This window comes from Phalaenopsis equestris, unplaced genomic scaffold (genome assembly GCF_001263595.1).
Source record: "Phalaenopsis equestris unplaced genomic scaffold, ASM126359v1 Scaffold000235, whole genome shotgun sequence".
NCBI classification, from domain to species: Eukaryota; Viridiplantae; Streptophyta; class Magnoliopsida; order Asparagales; family Orchidaceae; genus Phalaenopsis; species Phalaenopsis equestris.
In genome coordinates, this window is record NW_018164677.1 from 44884 (window position 1) to 69685 (window position 24802).

The window sequence follows — 24802 nt, forward strand, 5'->3', positions numbered from 1 at the left end:
ATGGATGATTCCATTTTTTGAAAAATGGGATCCAATAATGAAGTTGAAATATTTTTTTTTGCATTATCAGTTAAGGATCAGAATTTTGCATTAAAATTGAGTTTAAATCATGTCATAAAGATTTGAAAGATTAAAGTTATTTCAGATTTCACTTTCATAAACAATATCAAAGTGGTTCTAGTGTGAGTGTCAACGAATGAGATAGCCAAATATAAGTGTGGATAATAGAAAAATAAGAAATACCTCATCTAGTCGCGCTTAGGGTTCTTGCTTTTGAAGGTCCCCAAATATAATTATGGATAATTGAAAAATAATATGAGGGTTTATACTGGGTCATGGGGTAAATATTTCTAGTGTGTTTGGCAAGTTAACAAATCTCAAATTGATAAATACCAGATTTTCATTGATAAACAAATGAGAATACAATTTTGCAACATAATTGAAATTAGGATGACCCAAATGACACCGCCATAACATGACATTTTTCAACAGACTCAGAGACTTGAGAAAAAGATGGAGGTGGGACCACTTGTTTATTTAGAGATATATTTTCCTTGAGCAGATATAAGTTTTGATGCATTTTCGCACTGTCAATCACATTTTCTGAATCCACCACATGAAATTCACAAACAATTGCAAAAAAATTGATTATACATTTCATAAAAAGAAATTTGATTATACATTACATAAAATAAATAAGCTTATTTATTAAAATTAAATTACAATCCAATTATAAACATATAAAATAGACGACAGAGTAATACACTGAGAGAGCTCCATATATCATTTTCCAATAATGTTTTAGTGTGATTCATCTGCAAGTTTGATAAATCTAGATGTAGAAACCTCTTAATAGTTAACTAAAGCATTGATGTCACCAAGCATAAGATTAGAAGCTTCTTAATCTACGATCCATGGTTTAAATCTCTTATTGCTGGCAAGATGGGAGGATATATTGCATTGGTCTATCATAAGGCTGGTGTGCTATTCTGAATTACCCCCAACGAATTTTTTCAGTACTTCAAGTTGTTCATTAATGAATAGGTCAGCTAACCCTTCAGATGTTATAACAACATTAGTATTACTTCTTTTTATCTTTCCTTCCATGTCCAAGTTATCTGTAAGCCTTCCATAAAGTTTTCAACATTAATCTTTGAGGTGCCTAACTTACAATAGTCATATGTGGGTCGATTGTATTATAACTGCTTATGGTCCTCAAGTAGGTTTTAGACATAGGGTTTAAAGATAAATTCTGTAATGACTTAGAAGACTTAATATAAATGATATCTCTTCAAGAAATAATTTTTATTGGATGAGATTTAAATAGATATATTGATAGAGTGGTAGAAGATTTCAGAAATATTCAATGTGGGTACGGTTTTGGAATAACTGATGAAGGAGGTATAGCTATTTTAGATTTTGCTTTAGGATATGATTTTCTTATTACTAATACTTTATTCAAGAAAAGAGATGAGCATGTTATTACTTATAAAAATGGATCTAATAAAACACAAATTGATTATTTTCTTATGAGAAGAAGAGATCGTTGAGATTGTAAAGATTGTAAGTTTATTTTAAGTGAGGATTTAAGTACCCAACATCGATTATTAATTCTAGATTTTAAAATGAAGAGCTGTAAAATAAAGAATACTATGACTCATCATCATAGATTTAGATGGGAGAACCCAAATAACACAAATAAAATTAACTTTATGAGTAAAATTCAGATTTCAAAATTCAGAATGTTTATGAAGAAGCAAATGCCATGTGGGATAAAGCAACAAAAACTATTAAGCAAGTAGCACAAAATGTACTTGGAGAGTCGAAAGAAAATTTTCTATAAAATACATGAGGGAACCTAAAAAACACAAATAAAATTATTTTTTTGAGTAAAATTCAATATTTCAAAATTCGGGATGTACATGAAGAAGCAAATGCTATGTAGGATAAAGTAACAAAAACTATTAAACAAGTAGCAAAAGATATACTTGGAGAATCAAAAGAAAAACTTTTATAAATAAAAATAGTTCGTGGTGGAATAAAAATATGCAAGAAAAGATAAAATATAAGAAAATATGTTATAAAAATTGGTTTAAATGTAAAAGCTTAGAGAGCTAAGAAAAATATCAAATAACCCGCAGACAGTCTAAAAGAACAATCTGTGACGCTAAAAATTCTACTTTTAGTGATTTTTATAATAGATTAGATGCTAAGAAGGGTGAAAATCATATATATAAATTAGTCAAACAAAGAGAAAAAAAAGTAAAGATTTAACTCAAGTGTATTAAAGCTGAAAATCAAAAGTATTTTTCTTAAAAAAAAGATATTCAACATAGGTGGGTGAGTTATTTTGATAACTTTTTTAATGATGTTTCTGAAAATACGATTGATCTTAGTGATCTTAATATCGTTATTAAATAATAAAATGTTTCATTTTCATCGTCGCATTAGTAAAAAAAAAGTTCATGAAACTTTCAAAAAAACTAAGGGTGAAAAGTCTGTAGAACCTGATGATATCCCAATTGAAGTGTGAAATATTTAGGAGATTTGGGAGTTTATTAGCTTATTAAACACTTTCATATTATTTTAAAAACTAAAAAAATGTTTGAGGAGTGGAAGAATATTTTGGTTCCCATTTTTAAGAATAAAGGGGATGCACAAGAGTGTACAAATTATATAGGACTTAAATTGATGTGTCATAATTTAAATTTGTGGGAGAGGGTAATTGAACATAGGTTAAGACGTATTACAAATATTTATCATAATCAATTTGATTTTATGTCGGGCAGGTCTACTATGGAAGCTATACATTTATTGAGAGGTTTGATAGAGAAGTTCAGATATAATAAGGAGGATCTACATTTGATTTTTATTGATTTAGAAAAACTTTCGATAAAGTTCCAAGAGATATCCTTTGGAGAGTTCTTGAGAAGAAAAGAGTTCATATGACTTATATTCAAGTCATTAAAGATATGCATACAAGAGTTGTTACTTGTGTTCGAATTGAAGGAGGATTGACCAAATATTTTCCTATTTTTGTTGGATTACATCAGGGGTCAGATTTAAGCCCATATCCTTTTACTTTGGTTATGTGATGATATCCTTCTAGAGAGAAAAAGGCCAGGAAAAACTTGAATTATGGATGTTTACATTGGAGTCTAAAGGCCTTTATTTGAGTAGAACTAAAACCAAATACATGGAAAGTAATTTTAGTAGTAATAGCTCTAGTGACAGAAGAGTAACTTTGGGCGATCAAATTATTAAAAGGTGTGAATGATTTAGATATTTCGGGTCTGTTGTTCAAAGTAATAGAAGAATTCAGGTTGGTTGGTTAAAGTGAAGGACTGCTTCGGGCCTTTTATGTGATAGAAAAGTATTGCTTAGACTGAAAGGAAAATTTTATAAGATGGTTGTGAGACCTGCAATGTTCTATGGCGTTGAAAGTTGGCCTTTAAAAGAGAAGAATAATACTAAGTTAAGTGTTTAGTAAGTGTTGCTGAGATGAGAATGATTAGGTGGATAAGTGGCTTTACACTTAGAGATAAAATTCGAAATAATATATCTGTGATAGTCGGTGTAGCTCTAGTGACGGACAAAATTAAAGAGAGACCTCTTAGATGGTTTGCTCACATTAAATGTCGACCATCTGATGATCCGATTAGGAGAGTAGATGTTTTAGATTAGACTTATGTAAAGAAAGGCAGGGGTAGACCTAGGAAGACTTGAGCTTATTGTATAAAAAATGATCTTAATTTATTAGAACTAAATGAAAATATGACACTAAATAGAACGCAATGGAGAAAAAAAATTCATGCAGCCAACCCCACGTAGTGGGATTAAGGCTTTGTTGTTTGCTTAGTCACATGTGAGACGATTATTCTTGAAGTCTGAGTCATGGAAAAATTTATGAGTACAGAGTTGAGTTTTTAAGCATTTAGTGATCTCTCATTTCCAGTCATCATAAGCTTCTTTCTATCACTTCTTCTAATAACATTAGCAAAAGTGCCAAAACCTAGCCCGGGGCTTGGAAATAACCAAGACGGAAACGATCAATCGAATTGTGAAAATAAATTCTATGTTTTTCTATTTATATCACTAATAAATAAATATTCAAATATTCATGAAAGATCAAATATAGAAAGCAAATTTAGATAATAAGTAGAAATTTGTACATTTTCAATTGCTTTTCTCGCCTCCTTTGCCCAATTGATTCTCTTATCAAAAGCTTAAAACCTTAACAATATTAAAACAATATAATGAGTTATATACATAATCCTGGAGCAATCACACTTCTAAACTACAGTAATCCGAGAAAAAAAAATCAATTGCATGATAGTCTTTTATATCTCTATAAGAAATATTTTACTATGTTAATCTTTCATAAGAAATCTTTAAAAATACTAATGCATGCATCAATGACTTTTGTTAAATGAAAATTACTCTAAATTTTTATATGCATTAATTTTAACTTTAATTTTACTTTATACTCTGTACATACACATCTATTTGCTTTGAAGATCACAATTAAAACAACTAAGTTAATGATAAAAACATCATAATTGTCTAAGGTGAAAAGGCCCTAACCTACCGCTAACCGATATTTTCCCATCAGCATAGCGATTAGTAATTTATATATCACAATTGTCTAGAGTGGTAAGTTTTATCTACTCGCCTCTAGTCGATATTATCTCATCGGCACAACGATAAATGAACAAACTATCACAATTAGTTGGGGTGGTAGAAAAATCTCTACGCATGCGGGTACACTGGCTTCCCTTGCCTGTACAATTATGGGGTAAACTCCTCTAACATGCACATACAAGCATTCATGTATATCATATTTTCGTTTTAAACTTCAAAGCATACGTTACTTTCATGTAAAACTTGTATTTATTTACTAAAACTCATGCAACTCTACTAAAATCTAAGGTCATATGATAATCTAAAAGATGAAGTTTTACCCTAGTTCTAAAGATCAAATCACAATCTGACATATATATCTAGTCATACAATGACCTAGCATATACATCTTTATTAGGAAATACAGATCATGTAGTAATCTGATATCTTCATAAACTAAACTTTATGCAACTATTAAGACAACAACATTTAACACACATATATCATGACTAATCATATGAAAAATTATTTGTGATTTAATTTCATGATGCAATTATTTAACATGCATATTTATCCTATTGAACAATATGAAGAATCTACTATAATATAAATCAAACTGAAATAGAACATAGATGAAGTAAAATAAACAAAATAGAAATGATGAAAAATATTTAAATTCAGAAATATATTTACACACCTCAATCTTTAGTAGCTCTCTTTATTTGCTTAATCCTCCACTAAATTGTATCGTCAATCTTTTACCGATCTTAATTCTAAAGAGCCTTCGTTCACACTTTCTAATTCAATAAGTTTTAAAACAATAATTTAAATAAGCATATCATTAATTCTAATAATAATATAATCCTTAACATTTGCCTTCTAGCTTCCAGATCAATCTCCTCCCTTACTCGCATGCAATGTTTTCATGCTAGGCTCCCTAACCACAATAAATATAATTTCATATTAACATATTAATTATATTTCAATTTAATGTTTATAAAATTATAATAAACAATTCTAATACTAAAATTACCTCAACTCGCAAAATAGGGTTTTGATAGGTTTCAGTTCTCCACTTTATGCCCTCGATTCGTCCTCTTCTCTTGTACAAAAATTTGCATATCGATGCTCCCTCAAATTCAGGACTTAATAGCTCCACTCCTAATAAAAATCAAACTTTCTATTAGCATTAATTTAATAAATATGTATATATACACAACTTTCTTAATTAACTAAATTAAAATCTTAACTTACCTGATATAACCTTTGGCTAACCCTAAAGCTCAAATGAACCTTGTCCCGCAGGGTAGGATCGGCTCCCGTTCCAGCGCGCGCGTCTTCCACTTCTCCTTCTTCGATCTCGCTCAACAAGGGTTAGACTCTCTCGCAATGACGATGTCTCATGTCGTAGCTAGGGTTCGTCCTTACTGCCTCGATGTTGATCGCCTTCAAAGCTTCAGGGTAAGTGAAGCACTCGACTCTTCCTCCTCCATTTCTAGATCTTTGTTTCTTTTTCTTCTTCTCAGTTCAACTTTTCTCCTTCAAGTTGCACCCAACTCTTCTTTGTCATTGCTTCTATCTCTCGTTTTTTTCTTCATGCTCACTTTATTCTCCTTTATTCGTAAGTTGGGACGAACGATTTAATCCATGCGAAGAGATGTGTCTCTCCTAACATACACTTGTTTCTATTTGTTTTTTTCTTTTTTTTTTTTGAGTTATCACAAAAAGCTTCACGAGTAGATAGAAGACACGATCCTCCCTCTCACTTCAACCAATTCCTTAGTCCCGCTAGAAATTTGAAAATTCTCTTCTCCTCAATTATGAATTTATACATCACAACATCATGTGGATATTTCCACACATATGTCAAAAACATATCCAATTGTAGCTAACACTAAATAGGACGCAATGAAGAAAAAGGATTCATGTAGCCGACCCCACGTAGTGGGATTAAGGCTTTGTTGTTGTTGTTGTTGTTGTTACTCAGTTCTCCTTGACAAAGATCATGTAGTTTGATTTCGATCTCAAACAACTCTGAAGCACTCTCAGTGTTGGAATAAATTTCTCTTATAGCTTCCCAGATTCTTAGGTTGTTTTGTTGAGCATGAAATTTTCTCCTACTTCAGCGGTCATTAAGTTGACTAGTCAAGACAAGGCCATATGGTATTGAAATTTCAATGTCTGATGGTTAAGATTAGCGAGCTCAAAAATTGTGCTCTCTCCCGTAGAGTGTTCCTCTTTTCCTTTCCAACAAATGTACACAAACACGGATTGGGGCCATTGAAGTTTATGGTTTACGATAAAAAGAAGAGAGTTTCGGGACTGTTTGGACAAAATTCATGATTTCTTATTCAAAAATAACTTCCGAAGTAGAAATAGGCATCTTCATCATGTAATTAGTCATAAAACCTATGCGTATTTAGGGTTGAATAAGGGAGTTGACTTTTGATTGTTGTAAGAATGGAGGTTGCAACTGCAGAAGTCAAATGGTTATGATAAGGAGCATAAGTGGATCTGCAGGTTGGTTGAGGTATTCTAGCGGTTGCAGGAAGGATTCCAGTTGTTGGACGGTTGTTCGAGAGGCTCTGACGGCTGTAGAATCGAGCAAAGGAAGGCTTGTAGACTCGGTGCGGCGGTTGAAAAAATCCAAAGGCTTTAAAGTCTTCAAAAAACAGATGTCAGAAGGCTCGACCTCGATTGACAGCAAACGAACGACCAATGTTGAAGCATGAAGACAAAGCAAAAGTCAAATGCTTTGATCCCTTCGGTCCCATGCACGATTGCTTTGTCCAAAGACTGCGACGTAGAAAGTGCAAATGTGGGACCGATTCGAACAATAACGTGGACGATGCAAACGGTGGTCCTCGAAATATTCGAACGCGCCGAACCAAAGAGCAGGCGAGACAAGTCATACCTAGGGATCTAATACCATGAAAAAAAAATGTGAGGGAATATTCAATTATCATTACCAATCTTCAACCATAAAAGGCTACATATATAGAGAAATCAGTCTCACTTAATTTACATTATTACCAAATATACCTCACCTAAACATGGAAAGGAAATAATTCTAAAATAAACATAAATAGGAAGAGAATAAAAATTAATCAAGGAGTTTACCAAATTGTCTCCAATTAATCCATCCATCACTCCTTGGATGGTCGGCCTAGGTCCTTAATGAATAGGAGGCCAATCCTCCAAGATTTCCATAGATTTGTTTAAAGAAAGAGAAAAAATGCACTCTAAAAATCCAGAAGTTAATAAAGGTAGTTCCAAGCTTCCATGATGCATTGCTCAACCCAAATGCCAGCTCAATGTCCATGAAATGAATATAAGATTATTCTTTTGTCAAACATACATGGGTGGATAAAATGAAGGAAAAAGAAAGAAAAAAGTAGACCAAAAAGAAGCAATATGAATACAAGTTGTTTAAAAAAAATTGAAAAGGTCAGACTCAAAACCTCCCCATGATGATGACATGATAACAACTTCCAATATCAAGCAGAAAAAGATGACTTCAGTTGGGACTTTCAAAATGTCGTAACTTAGGATGATGCAAATGGCACCTTAGTCTAGATTTGTTAGAACATGTTAGGTACAACAATTCTTCAAAAAATCCCAACCTGATGCCACCTTTGCAAACGTGGCATATGAGCTTTCCTCGAAAGGATTAAAAACCAATCTAGCAACTAAGCCTCCTGAGATGGCAAAACAAGAAAATCTTTGTCAATAAACAAAAGTTTCAACCAAAATATAAGAAATCTCACAAGGATAAGAAAAAGCGCACATAAGATACATGCCTAATTTGTCCACTAGGCCATAGATAGCTTGATTGTAAGATGAATCAAACCACATAAGTACCATCTTTTCTCCTTCCTGAAGTAACAATTTCCATGAAGCTTGACCAGTAAGTAAAAGGCACATGTAACGCAACTGTTTATCATATTCAAGATTGTTGCATAACCTGAAAAACAATATGGCAATATGCTTTTTATGTTTCAAATTAATTTTAGAGGTTTTTGCTCAGGTAAAATATGCGGATATTGAAAAAGCAGATAATATGTGCAGATTAAAAACTTACAAAATAAATGTAAAGGATAACGAGAAAAGAATACCAGCTAGTTACCTAAAAGGGAATAGATAACTGCTTCTTACAATCCGAAATGAAAGGAAATAAATCCAATATCCCAAAGCTACGCAAGCACCATATGAAGCCTGGGAGACAGCAAAAATGATTGCCATTTCCTGAAAGAAAAAAAATGATATGCATATCACTAATAAACAAAATTCCCAGCTGCCCATAGACATTAGTGCAATGAAGAACTTTCATGGCCAAGTTAGAATTAGAGTGATATATTAAGTTTATTTTGTGCCAGAAACGTTTCATAAGAAAAAGACCAGGCATCATCCTATCAAAAGAAGAAAAATAAAAATACAAGGCATGGAAACTAGACCTCATGTATATAACAAACTTCGTGGTATGATAAGAAAATTAAAACAATTCTTTGAGACAATGAAAAGAACAGTACGTAACCATTACACCTGAAGCCTGCTGAATGTCAACTACCCTATATAACATAAGTACGAGTAACAAAGGAAATGCGGACGAACATTATAAACTAACCATTTTTAGGAGAGAAACATGGCTTAGTTATAGTTTAGGAAGGAAACATGGCTTCACGTGAACAACTGGCTAATGTAAAAATTTCATTATTTCATTTTCAAAAATCAGAATGATTCAACAAGGCACAATGGAGAAAGCTTTAGAAATCTTGGGATGCGTCCCCTAAAATTTCACTTTATTCAGAACATGTTTCTTAAAAAGTGCAAGTAGATAGATTTTTACCGTGAATGTGCTTCGGAACATTAGAGTGCAAGTCGTCACACATCGAACAATAGTTGCAACAGTTTCAATCATCAACCTTAATCTTAGAAGTAGTAGATTCTGTGAAAGTATATACAATGGCTCTCCCAATAGCTCCAATATACAAGCAATTCCTGACAGTTTGTTGAAACTGAATAAGCACTAATTTGCAGGTAGAAAATATAGTCTAAACTAAAAAAAATAAATAAGGATGAAAATGGAACACCGGAACAAAAACACTTCCAATCACTTCCAGAGAAATAAAATAACTCTCTATCCAACTTCATGCAAGGAAAGCCAACAACAGTTAACATACAGAATAATTTCATCAGCGCTAGCAAACAGAATGCTAATTGCACAACCCACAAAGAAAAAAACTTAACAGTACTTCACATACATAATAGCTATGTAATTTGATCAAGATCAGCATTAACAAACAATCATTTTTCTTTGTTGACGATTGCAACCATGAAAGAATCACCACAAAAGCAATAGAAGTACAATTCGAGATATTTGAGAGTCTTTTTATACTTTGTTTAAGATAAAGAGCAGCATCAGTAAAAGACGTTTCTAGATTTGGTAGGTAAAGCTTTCCAATGATTCCCAAATTGCAGTTAAAAATTAAATTTACGATCTTAAAATATTGAAAGCAGAAAAAATTTAGGAGTTTTTACCTTCAAATATCTAACGGGAAATAATCCTAACCAACAGTCTAAATAAATCTGCTAGCTTACATAAATTTTGTGCTATGGCAGAAAAATCATGCATGCATTTAATAGGATTTATACTACTGCAGCATGTGGTTCAAAATGAAATTACCATTTATCAGTATGGCCAATGCAATTGGATCGGAAATAGCATCCTGAAAAGAAAGCTTCTCAATCCAGAAGAAAAGGCTGCATAGAGCAGAAGCAAAAAGGAAGCCAAAAGGAATAGTCAGCCAGGCCACTTTCAGCAACCTTGTTACATTTTCATCCATTCTTCCAACACTGCAACATAGAAAATGGTTAATATGAAATCTATTAAAGCCAAGGAAATATTCTACAACAGGCATTTGTCATACAGGTGATAAAATTATTTAACCTCTGCCAAAACTTTCTACATATTTTCATAAAATAATGGCTTACGGGTAATGAAGGAAGAAAAAGTAATGCAAGAAGGAAAATTACTTAACCTCTGCCCAAACATTCTACATATTTTCAGAAAATGTGGCGTACAGTAATTGCCAGAACAAAAGAATAATACTTCAGACACTTTTCTACCAAGAAATAAAGTGCAGCACTTGCACAGTAAGATTCTAAACGCAAACGTATTAGATAAAAACTTTCCAAAATATTAAAGGGAAATTAAAAGCAGAAGTGATTTCACATAAAGTTCTTTTTTTTTTCTTTTTTTTCCTTTTTGCATGAACAACTTCGCAGCACTAGTTATCCAACAAAAGAGCGAGCAAACTTTTTTGTCTTTCGGGTTGTTTGGGAAGTTGTTGGGGAGGTGAATTTGCAGCACGGATATGCAATAATAGGGAAGTTCTACAACAGTAAGCATTGTCTGAAAAATTATATCTACATAGGAATTGGATTAGAAAGAATCACCATTTTATATCTATTCGCATGCAAGCACGGCGAAAGCCCTCCCGACTTAGAAACAGGATACATGTAGTTAAAAGATGAAACTTTACTGCATAAAGCTGTAAAAATAAAATTTAAAAAATTAGTAAACCTGAAAAAAATATACAACCAAATTAAAAACATTGGATGGAAAGAGAAATACAAGAAAAATCAGACATCAGAAAAATCAGAAGAAAACAGGAATGCAAAGAGGGGGAAAGGAAATAATTCTTAGTTTGCAACAAAGGATTATTTTCGAGGCTTGATTGAATAAAAGTTCAGCTACAATGAATCAATTATCATTGTAAGGATCGCTTAACGGTGAACAACCAAACAAAAGAATACAAGATTGAGGAATAAAAGTTTTTGTTACAGCAACAACAACAAGAAGCCTTTACCCCACCAAATATGGTTGGCTAAATGAATCTTTTTTCTCCATTACGTCCTATTGAGTGTCATATTTTCATTTAATTCTAAAGATTAAGATCATTTTTTATACAATTTGCCCAAGTCTTTTTAGGTCTACCTCTGCTTCTTAACATAAATCGAATCTAAAACATCTAATCTCCTAACAGGATCATCAAATGGTAGGCATTTAATGTGACCAAACCTTCTAAGATGACTCTCTCTAATCTTGTCCGCAATTGGAGCTACACCAACTATATCACGGATATATTCATTTCGCATTTTGTCTCTAAGTGTCAAACCACTCATCCACTTAAGCATTCTCATCTCAGCAATACTTAACTTTGTCTTATACTTCCCTTTTAAAGGTGGCCAACATTTTGCACCATAAACAACTGCAGGTTTCAACACCAACTTTTAAAATTTTCCTTTCAATCTAAGCATTACTTTTCTATCACACAATAGGCTTGATGCATACCTCTACTTCAACCAACCAGCTTGAATTCTAACAACATCCCCATCTATATCACCATCACCTTGAACTACAAACTTGAGATATCTAAAAAGATCACACCTTTTAATGATTTGATTCCCTAAAGTTATAACTCTACCACTAGAGCTACTACTACTAAAATACATTCCAAGTATTGAGTTTTAGATCTACACAAACGAAGGTCTTTAGACTCCAATGTACCACCATAATTCAAGTCTTTCCTGAACTCTTTCTATAGTCTTATCCCAAGAAGAATATTATCAGCGAAAAGCATGCACCAAGGTACATCCTCCCGTAAATGTCCAGTAAGAGCATCCATAACTAAAGCAAAAAGATATGGGCTTAAATCTGATCCCTGATGTAATCCAACTTACATGGAAAAATACTTGGACAATCTTCCTTCTGTTTGAACACAAGTAACAACTCTAGTATACAGATCTTTAATGATTGGAATATAAGTCATATCAACACATTTCTTCTCTAAAACTCTCCAAAGGACTTCTCTTGGCACCTTACACCTTATCGTAAGTCTTTTCTAAATCAATAAAAATCATAAGTAGATCTTTCTTATTATCTATGAACTTCTATCTGTACTTCTCCACAAACCTCTCAATAAATGTATAGCTTTCATAGTATACCTGCCCGGCATAAATCCAAATTGGTTATAAGAAATCTTTATAATACCGTTTTAACCTATGTTCAATTACCCTCTCCCATACATCAATTTAATTCCTTTATAATTCGCACACTCTTGTGCATCCTTTATTTTTGAAATGGAAGGAGATCAAAATAGTCTTTTCCTCCACTCGAGCATCTTTTTAGTTTTTAAAATAATATTAAAGAGTTTAGTAAGCCAAGAAGCTCTTAAATCTCTTAAATATTTCCACATTTCAATGGGGATATCAAAAGGTCCTAGGGATATCATAAGGTCCTACTGATTTTCCACCCTTGATTTTCTTTAAAACATTCTAAAATTCTTATTTATAAATTTGATAGTAAAAATAAAATATTTTATTATTATTAACGTTATTAATATCACTAAAATCGATCATATTTTTAGAAACTTCATTGAAAAGTTTATCAAAATAGTCACCCACCTATATTGAATATTTTCCTCTAAGAAAAGCACTTTTTCTATTTTCATCTTTAATATACTCCACTTAAATTAAATCTTTATTTTTCTTTTATCTTTGTTTGAATAGTTTATACATATAATTTATATCCTCTCTAGTATCTAATATATTATAAAGATCACTACAAACAATTTTTCTTTTATCTTTTTTTGACTAGTTTATACATATAATTTATATTCTCTTTAGTATCTAATATATTATAAAGATCACTACAAACAAAATTTTTAGCATCACAAAATTGTTCTCTTAGACTCCCTATAGGTCACCTTATAATTTTTGTAATTTTCCAAATTTTTATATTTAAACCAATTTTTATAACACAATTTCTTCTATTTTATCTTTTCTTACACATTAGTATACTATCACTAATTATTTTTATTTATAAAAACTATAAAAAAATTTCTTTTCGATTCTTCAAGTACATCTTTTATCACTTTTTAATAGTGTATGGTACCTTATCGTAGATAGAATTCACTTCTTCATGAACATCTCAAATCTTAAAATATTGATGTTTACTCATAAAAGTAATTTTATTTGTCTTTTAAGTGCCCTAATCTAATTCTATGAAGATATTTTCTCGTATTCTTTATCTTACAACTCTGCATCTTAAAATCCAGAACTAATAATCAATATTGAGTATTTGAATTTTCACTCGGAATAAAAGTGTTACAAAAAAATTTAAATAAGAAGAATTGTTGTACTAATTTAGGAAAATGGAAAATTAAAAGAATTTATTTGATGTCGCCATTTTTTTTATGAAGAGTTAGAAAGCAAGCCAATAACCCTCAATCTCCACTTCTACCCAAAGTTTTATAGCAAATATGCCAATAAAATCTCGTTTTCCTTTGCTATAGGAAATAAACATTTCAAGATGGCAATTTAAGCTAAAATTTCTAACATTTGTTAATCAATCAGTTCCAATGTGACGGTTAATCACTCAAAGTGCATAAAAGCTCATAAAAAATGAATTAATGTGCAGGCAGAAACTGAAGTGATGCCGGATCGTCTTGTAATTTCATGGCGAAGGACCCATGAGTCCAATATTGAGAATCCTAAGATTCAGCGAAACAAAGAAGGAATCCTGCAATTCCACAGAATCATAAGAAGCCCCACGATCTTGGGATAGCAGGAGGGCACGACGTCCAAATTCTAGCATAACTTTTCTTCCTTTTTCATTTCTTTCTTTTTTAGTTATTTCTGGCTATATTTTTATAGAAGGTAACTATAGGTATACTATTATTTCCTATTTTTTTGGGACATTTGTTTTATTTTGAACATCATGGCGATTGCAATTTCTGATTTCTTGATTTAGGAGTGTTCTATCCTCTTCCTTTTATAAGTAATGCATTTGTATCCCGCTCAGGAACAGGTGGTGAACCTCTTCGTTGCTGGTAACTCATCATTTCATGATCCTTCTCGTTGTTTTAAGCAGGGACAGCTGACAAATAACGCTTATCCCCCTCAAAATATCATTGATCGCCCATATTTTCATTTTCTTACTATTTCTCCATACCTCCCCGTCAAATCCGTTTTCCAAACGTCTTTTAGGAGCCCTAAAACGGTATCATCTGGTATCATAGCCCAGTACACAACAGTATTAGGTTCACACCATCCTTAAAATTAGATTCAGTCATCAAATCAGGTAGCAATAGTGCATCCCATGGACCGTCCAAGCCGACCCCAGTTCATAGTAGGAAAAAAGTGAAGACTCGAATCTGTCCTAGCTAGAAAGTGATTGAAATGCTACGATTTTGGGTAGGTTACATCAGATTGCTAGAATGATATCTTTCACGAAGCAAAATGTAGTGGAGGGGGCAAAGGGTGAAAGCATACAAGAGGAGAAGATGAGTACCACTTGCAAGCAGATAAGAAAAAGATGCCAGTGATTCAAACTAAGCCCATGAGAGATAATCCAGCGGGATTAACATTAGTTATCCTAGAATGTGGTAAATCTAATGAGTTGATATCATAAAAAGGGCAATCCCTGTTGAAGGAGTTGTTGAATATCTTGATTGAAAGTTTACCTTATGGATGGCTATCACCGAGAGAATACAACATACCATATCTCATTTCAGGATATTTTTTGTCAAACCAACTCGCCTATGAGATACAACCAGCTGAGTATGATAAATGGAAAGAACAGGCTACACACTTAAGAGATAGAGATTTGGTTCATGAGAGTACTAACCCAGATGCAGTTCCAACTATGACTGTGCCAAGAAAAAAAGATGATTAATTATTCTATTGAGAAATACTTTAGAAGGACGTATATGTTTTAGAGTTGTCTTGGGTGAACGTGAGAATAGACTTTGTAGTGGGGCTTTCCCAGCCACAACAACACAATGAATTAGTATGGTGATAGATCAATTCCAGAAACATCCAAAGAAGAAAAAGAATCCTTTTTTTTAGCCGGGAAGAATGATGTGGGAGCATCTTGCAAATTCAAGGATCGGAGACCCAATGATTCTGATCACGAGAATCCTGCGATTCAATGACGTGAAGAGGGAATCCCACGATTCCATAAGGATCATTAGAAGCCCCGCAATCATGCGTTCAAAGCAGATGGGTGTTGACTTGCAAATTTTTTAATATATTTTCTTCCTTTTTGATTTCTTTCCAAATTATCTACTTTTAATTAGGTTTATTTCTAAGGATTATTTTCTTATTTAGGAGTATTGTATCATCTCTTTTTTCCAAGTGGTGTGCTTGTATGTTGCTCAAGATCAGGTGATAAACCTCCTTGTATCCCGCACCTCATCGTTTAGTGATTCTTTTCGTTGTTTTCAGTAGGGACGACCCACCGAACGACGCCGATCCTCTACAAATATCGTCGATCGCCCATACTTTCATTCTCTTACCACTTCATAATATCATCTCATATCAGAGCTCAATAAACCATAAATTTTTAGAGATTTGTCATTCCTACGCCTACTCAAAATTCCACATAGCTTAAATCATTGTTCAACTTAATACCCTAAGCATCACTACCATAATTTCTAAACCAAAAACTAAAATTTTCAAAATTTAAATTTCCTACCTTAGCAAAATTTCACCCCGACACCTGCCACCTAAATTTGAGCCCCCAACCAACCTTATTTTGTAGTCCTACCTCCGTCAGAAACCTGGTCGAGGGAAAAGGATGCCAAGTCGTCAAGAAGAAACCCTCAATGATGTGTCCAGAAACTTACTATGAAAGATATACAACAAAAAATTCTCCAACTGCACTAGAGGCTTGACACATTTGAGAGAAGAAAATCCGATGAGATCACCTATAGCCACAACGGAGATTCTTCGGATCGAGAAGGAATAGTGACTTCCTTCCACCAGAAAATTTCTAGTGACAGAGAAACAATAACCCAAATATTTGGCATAGAATATCATAGGAGAGTCAAATACATTAGAGTAAAGATTGAGTTTTTGAATTTTGGACAGACGAATGAATCCAAACGAGTAAATAATATAACATGTTTCTGAGCAAAAGAATGTTTCACAAGACATAATGATAAAGTCCGTCATCATCAAGTTAAACAAGAGTGCATCACCATGATAGAAGAACCTGAAGCGTCTTAGACAACGAGAAAAGAAAAATAAAATCACTTTTTGGTCCAAGATGAAATGAGAGATGCAATGCAAGTATTTACTAGTTTCTTACAAATAAGATATGTTATTGAGACTTCATCACTTACAACAAAAAAATTTCAGTAGAAGAGAGCTCGAACAGCTTATGGAGTGTAGGCTAGTAGATCACAAGAAGAACACCAAAGCTCGATATCTAGGGGAACTGAGATCATCTATTAGCAATTGGCACAGTTGCAGCCTTCTTGGATATTACAAGATGTCCAAATCCTAACAATTATGGCAGAGAGACTGCATAGTAGTATCAGATCCATACGACACTTCAAACAAAGTTCAGTCATCGGATCGGGCAGTCAGAGTACACCTAGTGGAGCATCTAAGCTGACCTCACCAGAAGAACTAATATGGAGTGTGGAAATGGTGAAGCCCACCAACACTCTCAAATTCATCACCTGCAACAAATGCTTCCAGTATCATAATATTGGTCACGTGGCGTCTGATTCCCCAAATAGAAGGGCTATATCTTTCTTTCACTGAGCAGAGAGCAACTCAAGAGATTAATACTGACACGGGAAATTATGAAGACATCAAAGATGAGTCTCAATCTCTAACCGACAAGGGAGAGATGTTTGAGATTCAAAGTTGAGCCCAAGCAAGAAATCACAACAGCATTAACATTGATTGTCTTGTAAGGTAGTGATTACAAGAAGTCGATACTTGAAAAGAGACAACCCCCATTGAAGTAGTTTTCAGATATCATGACTAACCATTTACCTCCTGGGTGGTTTCCACCGATGGCAGTCCAACATGTCATAAAGTTCATTCCAGGCCATACATGCTTCTTTACAAATACGCTCGACCAAATACAAATAGGAGAAAAAGGATACATATTTAATAGCTCAAGACCTAATTTGTAAGAATACCCATTTTATGTACAGTTTCAGCTATGTTTTTGCCATAAAATGATGGATGTTTATTTTATCCGGACAAACTTTGGAAGGACGTACATGTTTTAGTGTTGCATGAAGAGTTGCATGAAATGAATGTAAGCATAGATTTTATACTGGGATTGCATCAAACAAAGAAAGATAATATATTTGTTATGATTGTAGTGGATTGATTCTAAAAACCTTAGAGAAGAAGAAGAATCGCCGGAAGAGTCGCCTGGTCGGGGTGTCCCGTAAGTTCACGGATCAAAGGTCACATGATTTCGATAGCGGGAATCCAACAATTCAACGATGAAGTGCGTGAATCATGCGATTCCACGGGATTGTGAGAAGTCTCGTGATCGTGGGTTCAAAGCAGGATGATGCTGACTTTTAAAATTTCGCACAATTTTTCTTTCCTTTCGATATATTTTCTATTTCACTATTTCTAATTAGGTTTTTTGTATGAGGGAACTATATGTATTTTGTTATGTCCTATTTTTTGAGAATGTTGCCTTCATTTGAGTATTATGAATATTGTAATTTTTTATTTCTTAATTTAGGAGAGTGTTATATCATATTCCTTTTGCAAATGATGTGTTTGTATCTAGCTCAAGAGCAGGTGGTGAACCTCCTCGTTGCTCATACCTCATCGTTTCATGTTTCATCTCGTTGTTTTCAGCAGGGACAGGCGTTGAACGACACGTATCTCCATCCAAATATCATTGATCACCTATAATTTCATTATCTTAGTATTTCCCCACCCGTCCCAGTCAAATTCGCTTTTTAAACACCTTCTAGAAGCCCTAGAACAATACCATAGACATATAGTTTATTTAAATGGGATGATATATGCACCATAAATAAAAATAAAACTAACTTAGAATGGGTACCGAGGTGAATGGGATCTCAAGGTAGAAGCAATGAATTACATGAAGTTTGTGCAACAACTTAAAATTGCAGTGACGTGATTTTGTTTTACCAATGAAATTGAGACCGTGAATTCTTAGAAAACTATACATATGAATCAATTCATTTACATTTTAAGGTTTTTAAGACTTAGTGAGACTAAATCACGTAAGACTCAAAACTTTTAATTTGAGAAATATGATGTAAAACCAAAAAAAAAACCTCCTTTGAACTAATCAAAGATCCTAACATTCTTTTCATAAAAATTTAACAAATACATTGTTATTAGTTTGGTTAATAACCAAAGAAGCCGCACAATTATGATAAGTTGGATTAAGAAAACAGCTTCTTATTACCGCATAGTCAGATTCAGTTAGGTGTCTCACAATCCACGTATTGAAAACAAATGGAATTAATCTTGACAAAAACTGAGTTGCTGCAAAACCAAATAAGAAAACAAAAGATTTTGAGCAAAAGAACTTGCATGCAAGGAAACAAAAGATCAACAAAAGTAATAGAATAACATGAATGAAGGCGTATGAAACAAGTTGCAAACTTACCCATGAGGTATTTGAATGTTCGGCCGAAACTATTGTTATAAGAACTTTCCCCATCTGCCTGAGGTCCATCTGTTTTACTTGTCATCTCAGATATGTGACTAATCTATCAAAATTAATCGTGTTTCTACCTGTGAAATCTAACCTTGAGCAGATTAAAAAATCCATGAGCATTCATATAATAAAAACATTACTTTAATCTCAAGCTAATTAACAAGGAGCATGTCTGACTAAGACGATGATACTTTAATTGCAAATAACTAACATAGACATTCAAAATTGCATAATAAATAGCCTGTGTTCATGAACAAAAAAAAAAGCAGGAAAAAGAACAAGCCAATACAGTTTTTTTTTTCTTTTTGGACCATAACATATTGATATCTACAATTTTAACATTATCTGATCAATATGACTATCTTGAGGAAAGTAAATTGCTAACTATTTTTTTCTTAAAAAGAAGAGGCGAATTATGTCATTTAGAAGAAACACTTGATGTTCATTCTCAAAGAGATCAAAAGCAACAAAAGCAATCTGAAATACCAGAAGAGAATCATCCCAAAAATGCATTGGAACGCTTATTAGTTTCCAAATTTTCCAATCATTCTTAAGTTGATCTCAGCTTCTCTTTATTTGTAAACAACCATACTCCCTGCCCGTCCATTCCTTGAATTTTTTGAAAATATTTTGTCACCATTTCTTATTGAAATAGGTCGTAGGTCTATTTCTCAGTTCAATCACTTTAAGGCAAAGGTCACAAAATATTATTTTCATTTTTTAGTCTCACAATATCAGTGTACCAACCTCTTTAACTTTATTATCCATTTTATTATTATAATAAAACAAAGCAATAAAACACAACAATAAAATCAATTAGAAAATAGGAAAAAGTGATACGTAAATCACCTAAAATGAGCCCATTATAGTACATCTAACAAATATAAAGAAAGTGCAAAAAACCAAGCTTAGAAGTTAAATATTTAAATTTGTAATGCATTAAAGTGTTAATTTAAATATAGAAGTTTAGGTGTGTGAAATGTGAAGAATATGGCACTTGGTGCTTAAATGTTATGTGATATTTACAAAGCAATAACCCTTTTTCATTAAGGTGCTCTGTAATTATCCCTGTATAGGCATATTTTATATATAGGGTTACTATATAGCATAATTCTTATAAATTACTGAAAAATTTGCGTATATGATTGATACGAACTGTATAATATTAGAATCATCATCAATATAACTCAGTAACTTTCGTCATAAGCAATGTGGCTCATTAAATTAAAAAACATTCCACCTTTAACAAAAATCAATCAAAAAAAGTAAAGGGATACTGTCTAAAAGCAAATCAAAACAAGCATAACTCCCCGTCCAACCACCTAACAGATATTCCCATCGCCAACAAAAGGATGCCACTGGCCTCCTACCATAATCCGCACGCCATTACATCTTTATAGCATCATGCAAACCAAAATAACAACAAAAGCTGCTACAATAAGAAATCATTTCCTGTGTCCTAATCACATTAGCATCGAACCAATTAGGCACAGAAGCAGATTGTATATCTCCTTCCGAAACTTGCTAATACCGTATTTTCTAAGCCAATTTGAAACTGGCTACCATGCTAGAGTTCATTAAAAAAAATGCAGATACCCTACATTGTCGAAATACAAAAAAAAAACATCAAAATTATCACTGCAGCGTAAATATAGCCAAAATTTCATAAATAAACAATACCATCTATGCAAAATCGAACTTAAGAAATGACGAATTGCACTTGACAAAAACTAATATTAGCAACATTTTGAATAAACTACAGTATTTGACTAAACTACACGTAATAAAATATGAAATTCTCTAATTATCCACTTGCTATCCAAAATACTCTCCATTCGTGCCTCACAAGCTCACGGATCAAGCTACCTTCCATGAGCAGACAAAGAGCTCGACCTTCTCTCAAGCATTATAACCCGGAATCAAAGCCGCTGAGAAGAGGTTGAAAACAAGCGAAGAAGAGGGTTTACGATTACCTGGTTCGGGTTTCGTTCTTGGTTGAGGAAGAAGAAGACGCAAGACGCCAGGCGGGACGCTAGGGCAAAAGACGATGGGGAGCGTTACGGGGAGCGTTAGCGGGGCGAAAGGGTCGATCCCGCGGCCCGCTTTCTACCAACTTTAACAAGTGTGCGGCCGCGAAGTTGGCACCGCGCCGCACCAAAAAAGCGGCCAAACAGGCCCAATATTATCCAGTTCCAAACTAGTTTGGCTAAGTAATACAAATGAAAGAAAGGAACTAAAGCAACACCAGATCGAAGAAGAATCCCCACCGTAGCAGCAACAGTATAAGAAACGAGATCTACGGAGAGATTCTAGCTGTACAGAAAGTTAGCATACCAAACACCCCCTTGAGAAGCTTGAAGGGGTTCGTTTCAAACAATATCAGGTTCTTTCGCACGTCGTTACTGCTGTTGACGTCCTCTCCGGCAGGAGCCCGTTGCACCTTCTCCAGCAAACTCCCATTACGACTTCCTAGCTTCTTGTCGGGAGGCGGACCGGAGATTTGTGGGATAAGGCAAACTACTGGTTCGTAGTAGGCTTTGAGCAGGATTTAAGAACAACTTAACCTAAATCCTGTCAATCAACCAGACAAACCTAAATCCTGTCAATCAACCAGACAATTTAGAGCAGGATTTAAACTGGATTTAAATTGGGGCCGTGGGGAGGGATAACAAGTTGGGACGGAGTTCTGGAACGCCGCGACGGTCGTTGTTATTTTATTACAGACTGTGGATCGCTGCGAAGGGTTTGAAGCTGGATTTTAGGTCGTGAATTCCTCTCGTGCCCTTGCCTTCTCCCTCACAAATCTTCTCCCTCGCAAACATCACCTCCCGTTGGTTACTTTCGTTGAGATCTGATATGCTTTCTGGTTAGGTTTTCCTCGATCTTCTCCTTCCGATCATTGATTGGAGACTGTTCTTTTTTTTTCTCGAGATCGATCTGTATTTTGGTTTTGAGAATATACTTCCTGGACTATTTGGGAATGCATTGTAGAGCAAGGAATTGGTTATTTCTAGGTGCAAGTTTTGATTTCCTGTGCAAATCGTTTATGTGGAAATAGTTTCTAAGGATCGTTCTCGTGAAAACTGTTTCTGTGCAAATAGTTTCTGTACACTATAATGAGGTTTTGGGGTTTTTTAATTTTTCCGGAGTTGCAGGATGTTTCTGTGTAAATCGTTTTAGATTTTGTTGAGGGCTTTACATTTCGAGCATAGATTTTGGTTGTTCCCGTTTCTATTCAAGTTATTTAAAAGATCATCGATACATGTCATATTTCAAGGTAACTATCAGTGTTTTTAATTTATTACATTCTATATTTTAACAATATTATTATTTTCTAACGGCCAATTAAACAGAACTGTATTGGTGCAATTGACGATACCCACGCTGATGCTCGAATACCCAACCACGAGAAGGTAAATAACTTGAATTGCCAACGATCCTCGATACATGTCATATTTCAAGGTAACTATCAGTGTTTTTAATTTATTACATTCTATATTTTAACAATATTATTACTCTCTAACGGCCAATTAAACAAAACTGTATTGGTGCAATTGACGGTACCCACGTTGATGCTCGAATACCCAACCACGAGAATGTAGCATACATGGGTCGGACTGGTTTAACAACGCAAAATGTCATAGATGTCTGTGACTTCAACATGTGTTTTACTTTCGTGGTGGCGGGCTGGGAAGGGAGTGCACATGACAGTCGTATTTTCTCCTTTGCTACTAGGAATAGATCGCAGTGTTTCCCTCACCCCCAGCAGATTAGTTTTATTTTCCAATTTGTATATGTTAGAATGTAATGTTTTTATTAACATTATTTTTCGTACCAGGAAAATATTATATGGTCGATGCAGGATATCCTATGCAAAGGGGATACCTGAAGCCCTACCCTGACACAAGATATCATATTCCTGATTTCGAGCGAGGTAGTGGCACAGTACGTGGCAGAAAGGAAATGTTTAATAAACGTCACTCATCTTTACACGGGGTAATTGAAAGAACATTTGGAGTTTAGAATAAAAAGTGGGTCATCTTACGTGATATGCCGTCGTATCCTTTCCAAAAGCAGGTGCATATTGTGGTTGCAACAATGACACTACATAACTTCATCCGAAGACATTCGTCACGATCAGATACAGACTTCATTATGGCTGACAATGATGAACTGAATGTCTTCGAGCAACATACAGGACTTGTGAGGGGGCATTCATTACCTGAGGATGATATAGAATCGAGTGAATTTGGAGATCAGGAAGGTGAATGTTTGGCTGATATGATTGCTTTAAGGGAGTCTATCACAGATGCTATTTGTGGTTGTTGATCTACCAAGTTTTCCTTTAATAAGATTATAGGTTTATATTCATATGCATTTAGTTTTGGTTATTTTTAAAATACCTTAAGCTGACATTTGATTCTTTTGTTATTTTCGCAGTTATACCAACATGACTTCCAGGATATCAGGTACAGATAGAGGGATTTTGTGTTATTGTGGACTACCGTCTCCGTTGCTAACGTGTAAGGAGCATAGCTTTGGGAGGCAGTTCTATGGTTGTGTCAGGGGTGTTTCAGCTCGTTGCGGTTTCTTCCGGTGGGCTGATAGTCTCTCATATTACACTGACAGTAGTCATGCCTGCAGTCATGTGAATCCAATGTTTCCTCAGGCTGATAGTGCAGATGATGACCGGCGTAGCCAGAGTCTGAAGTTAAATATTTTAATATTTCTCCTTGTTGTCGTACTTGTATTTGTATTTTTTTTAGTTCTCCTAGTACTGATTAGGATGTGAGAACTGTATTGTATCTTTTAGAACTGATATGTGATTATCGTATGTTTCTGCACTATATGTTTTTATTCTATCAATAAGCTATTTTGAATAAGCTGCTCCAAACAGTTTTATCAGACAGGGGCATGAATGTCATTTAACCACCAATAAGCTAGTCTAAATAAGCTGCCCCAAACAGCAAGCCAGATTATTCTGATAATCTGTAGATTATCAAATTATCAGAATAATCTGTTAATCAACAGATTATAAATAATCAACAGCTGCCCCAAGGTCCGGCGGTCAGTTTGGACAAAATAAAGCCACGAATTTGATAAATCCTGCTTTCACGGATTTCGGCCACCAACGGCCGTAAATCCCGCATTTACGAGTCCCGCCTGCTAAGAAAGATGTGAAATTACCTTAGAGCGAAAGGAGGAGAAATCTGGTGTCTTGTTCTCGGTTGTGATGATGTCATTCTTAGGGCCCATTTGGCAGCAAGTGCGGCCCGCCTCACCTTTTATGAAAATCTCGTTTGCTATTTTACATTACATGTCGATCTGCGTTCGGCCTCCAAGCTTTTATTTTGTTACCTTCAGAAATCATTCTGCATCCCTACTTTCCTCTTTCGTTCGAAGGCGTATCTCCTGCATCTATGCATGAATTCGTTCGACAGGTAAGGATCTATTTTCCTTCCTCCTCTCCCTCACTCAAATAGAAAGCTTTGGACGATCCATCTGTTGAAATTTTCAGTGAATGTGGAGGTGTTTAGTGGCTAAAAGCCTAGATCCAGTTGTTGGGAGATGAGTATTTATAGTGAAAATCTAGATCCACTTTTTTTTAAAATATATGAAGAATCAAGATTGTGATTTCACTGTTTGCAATGGTTTTTG

The 24802-nt window shown here is 34.2% G+C and overlaps 1 protein-coding gene across 1 annotated transcript in view; it reads right to left on the reverse strand.

The window, feature by feature from the left end:
* LOC110023910 (protein RFT1 homolog) overlaps positions 1 to 21716 on the reverse strand; it is a 38991-nt gene extending 17275 nt beyond the window's left edge. The window contains 9 exon segments of the mRNA XM_020723563.1: positions 8244 to 8318; positions 8421 to 8584; positions 8747 to 8865; positions 9467 to 9618; positions 10304 to 10473; positions 11077 to 11171; positions 18890 to 18969; positions 19094 to 19235; positions 21479 to 21716. Of these exon segments, the coding sequence (XP_020579222.1) occupies positions 8244 to 8318; positions 8421 to 8584; positions 8747 to 8865; positions 9467 to 9618; positions 10304 to 10473; positions 11077 to 11171; positions 18890 to 18969; positions 19094 to 19178 (940 nt within the window). The 5' untranslated portion in view covers positions 19179 to 19235; positions 21479 to 21716.
* Between the last annotated feature and the right edge of the window lie 3086 nt (positions 21717 to 24802).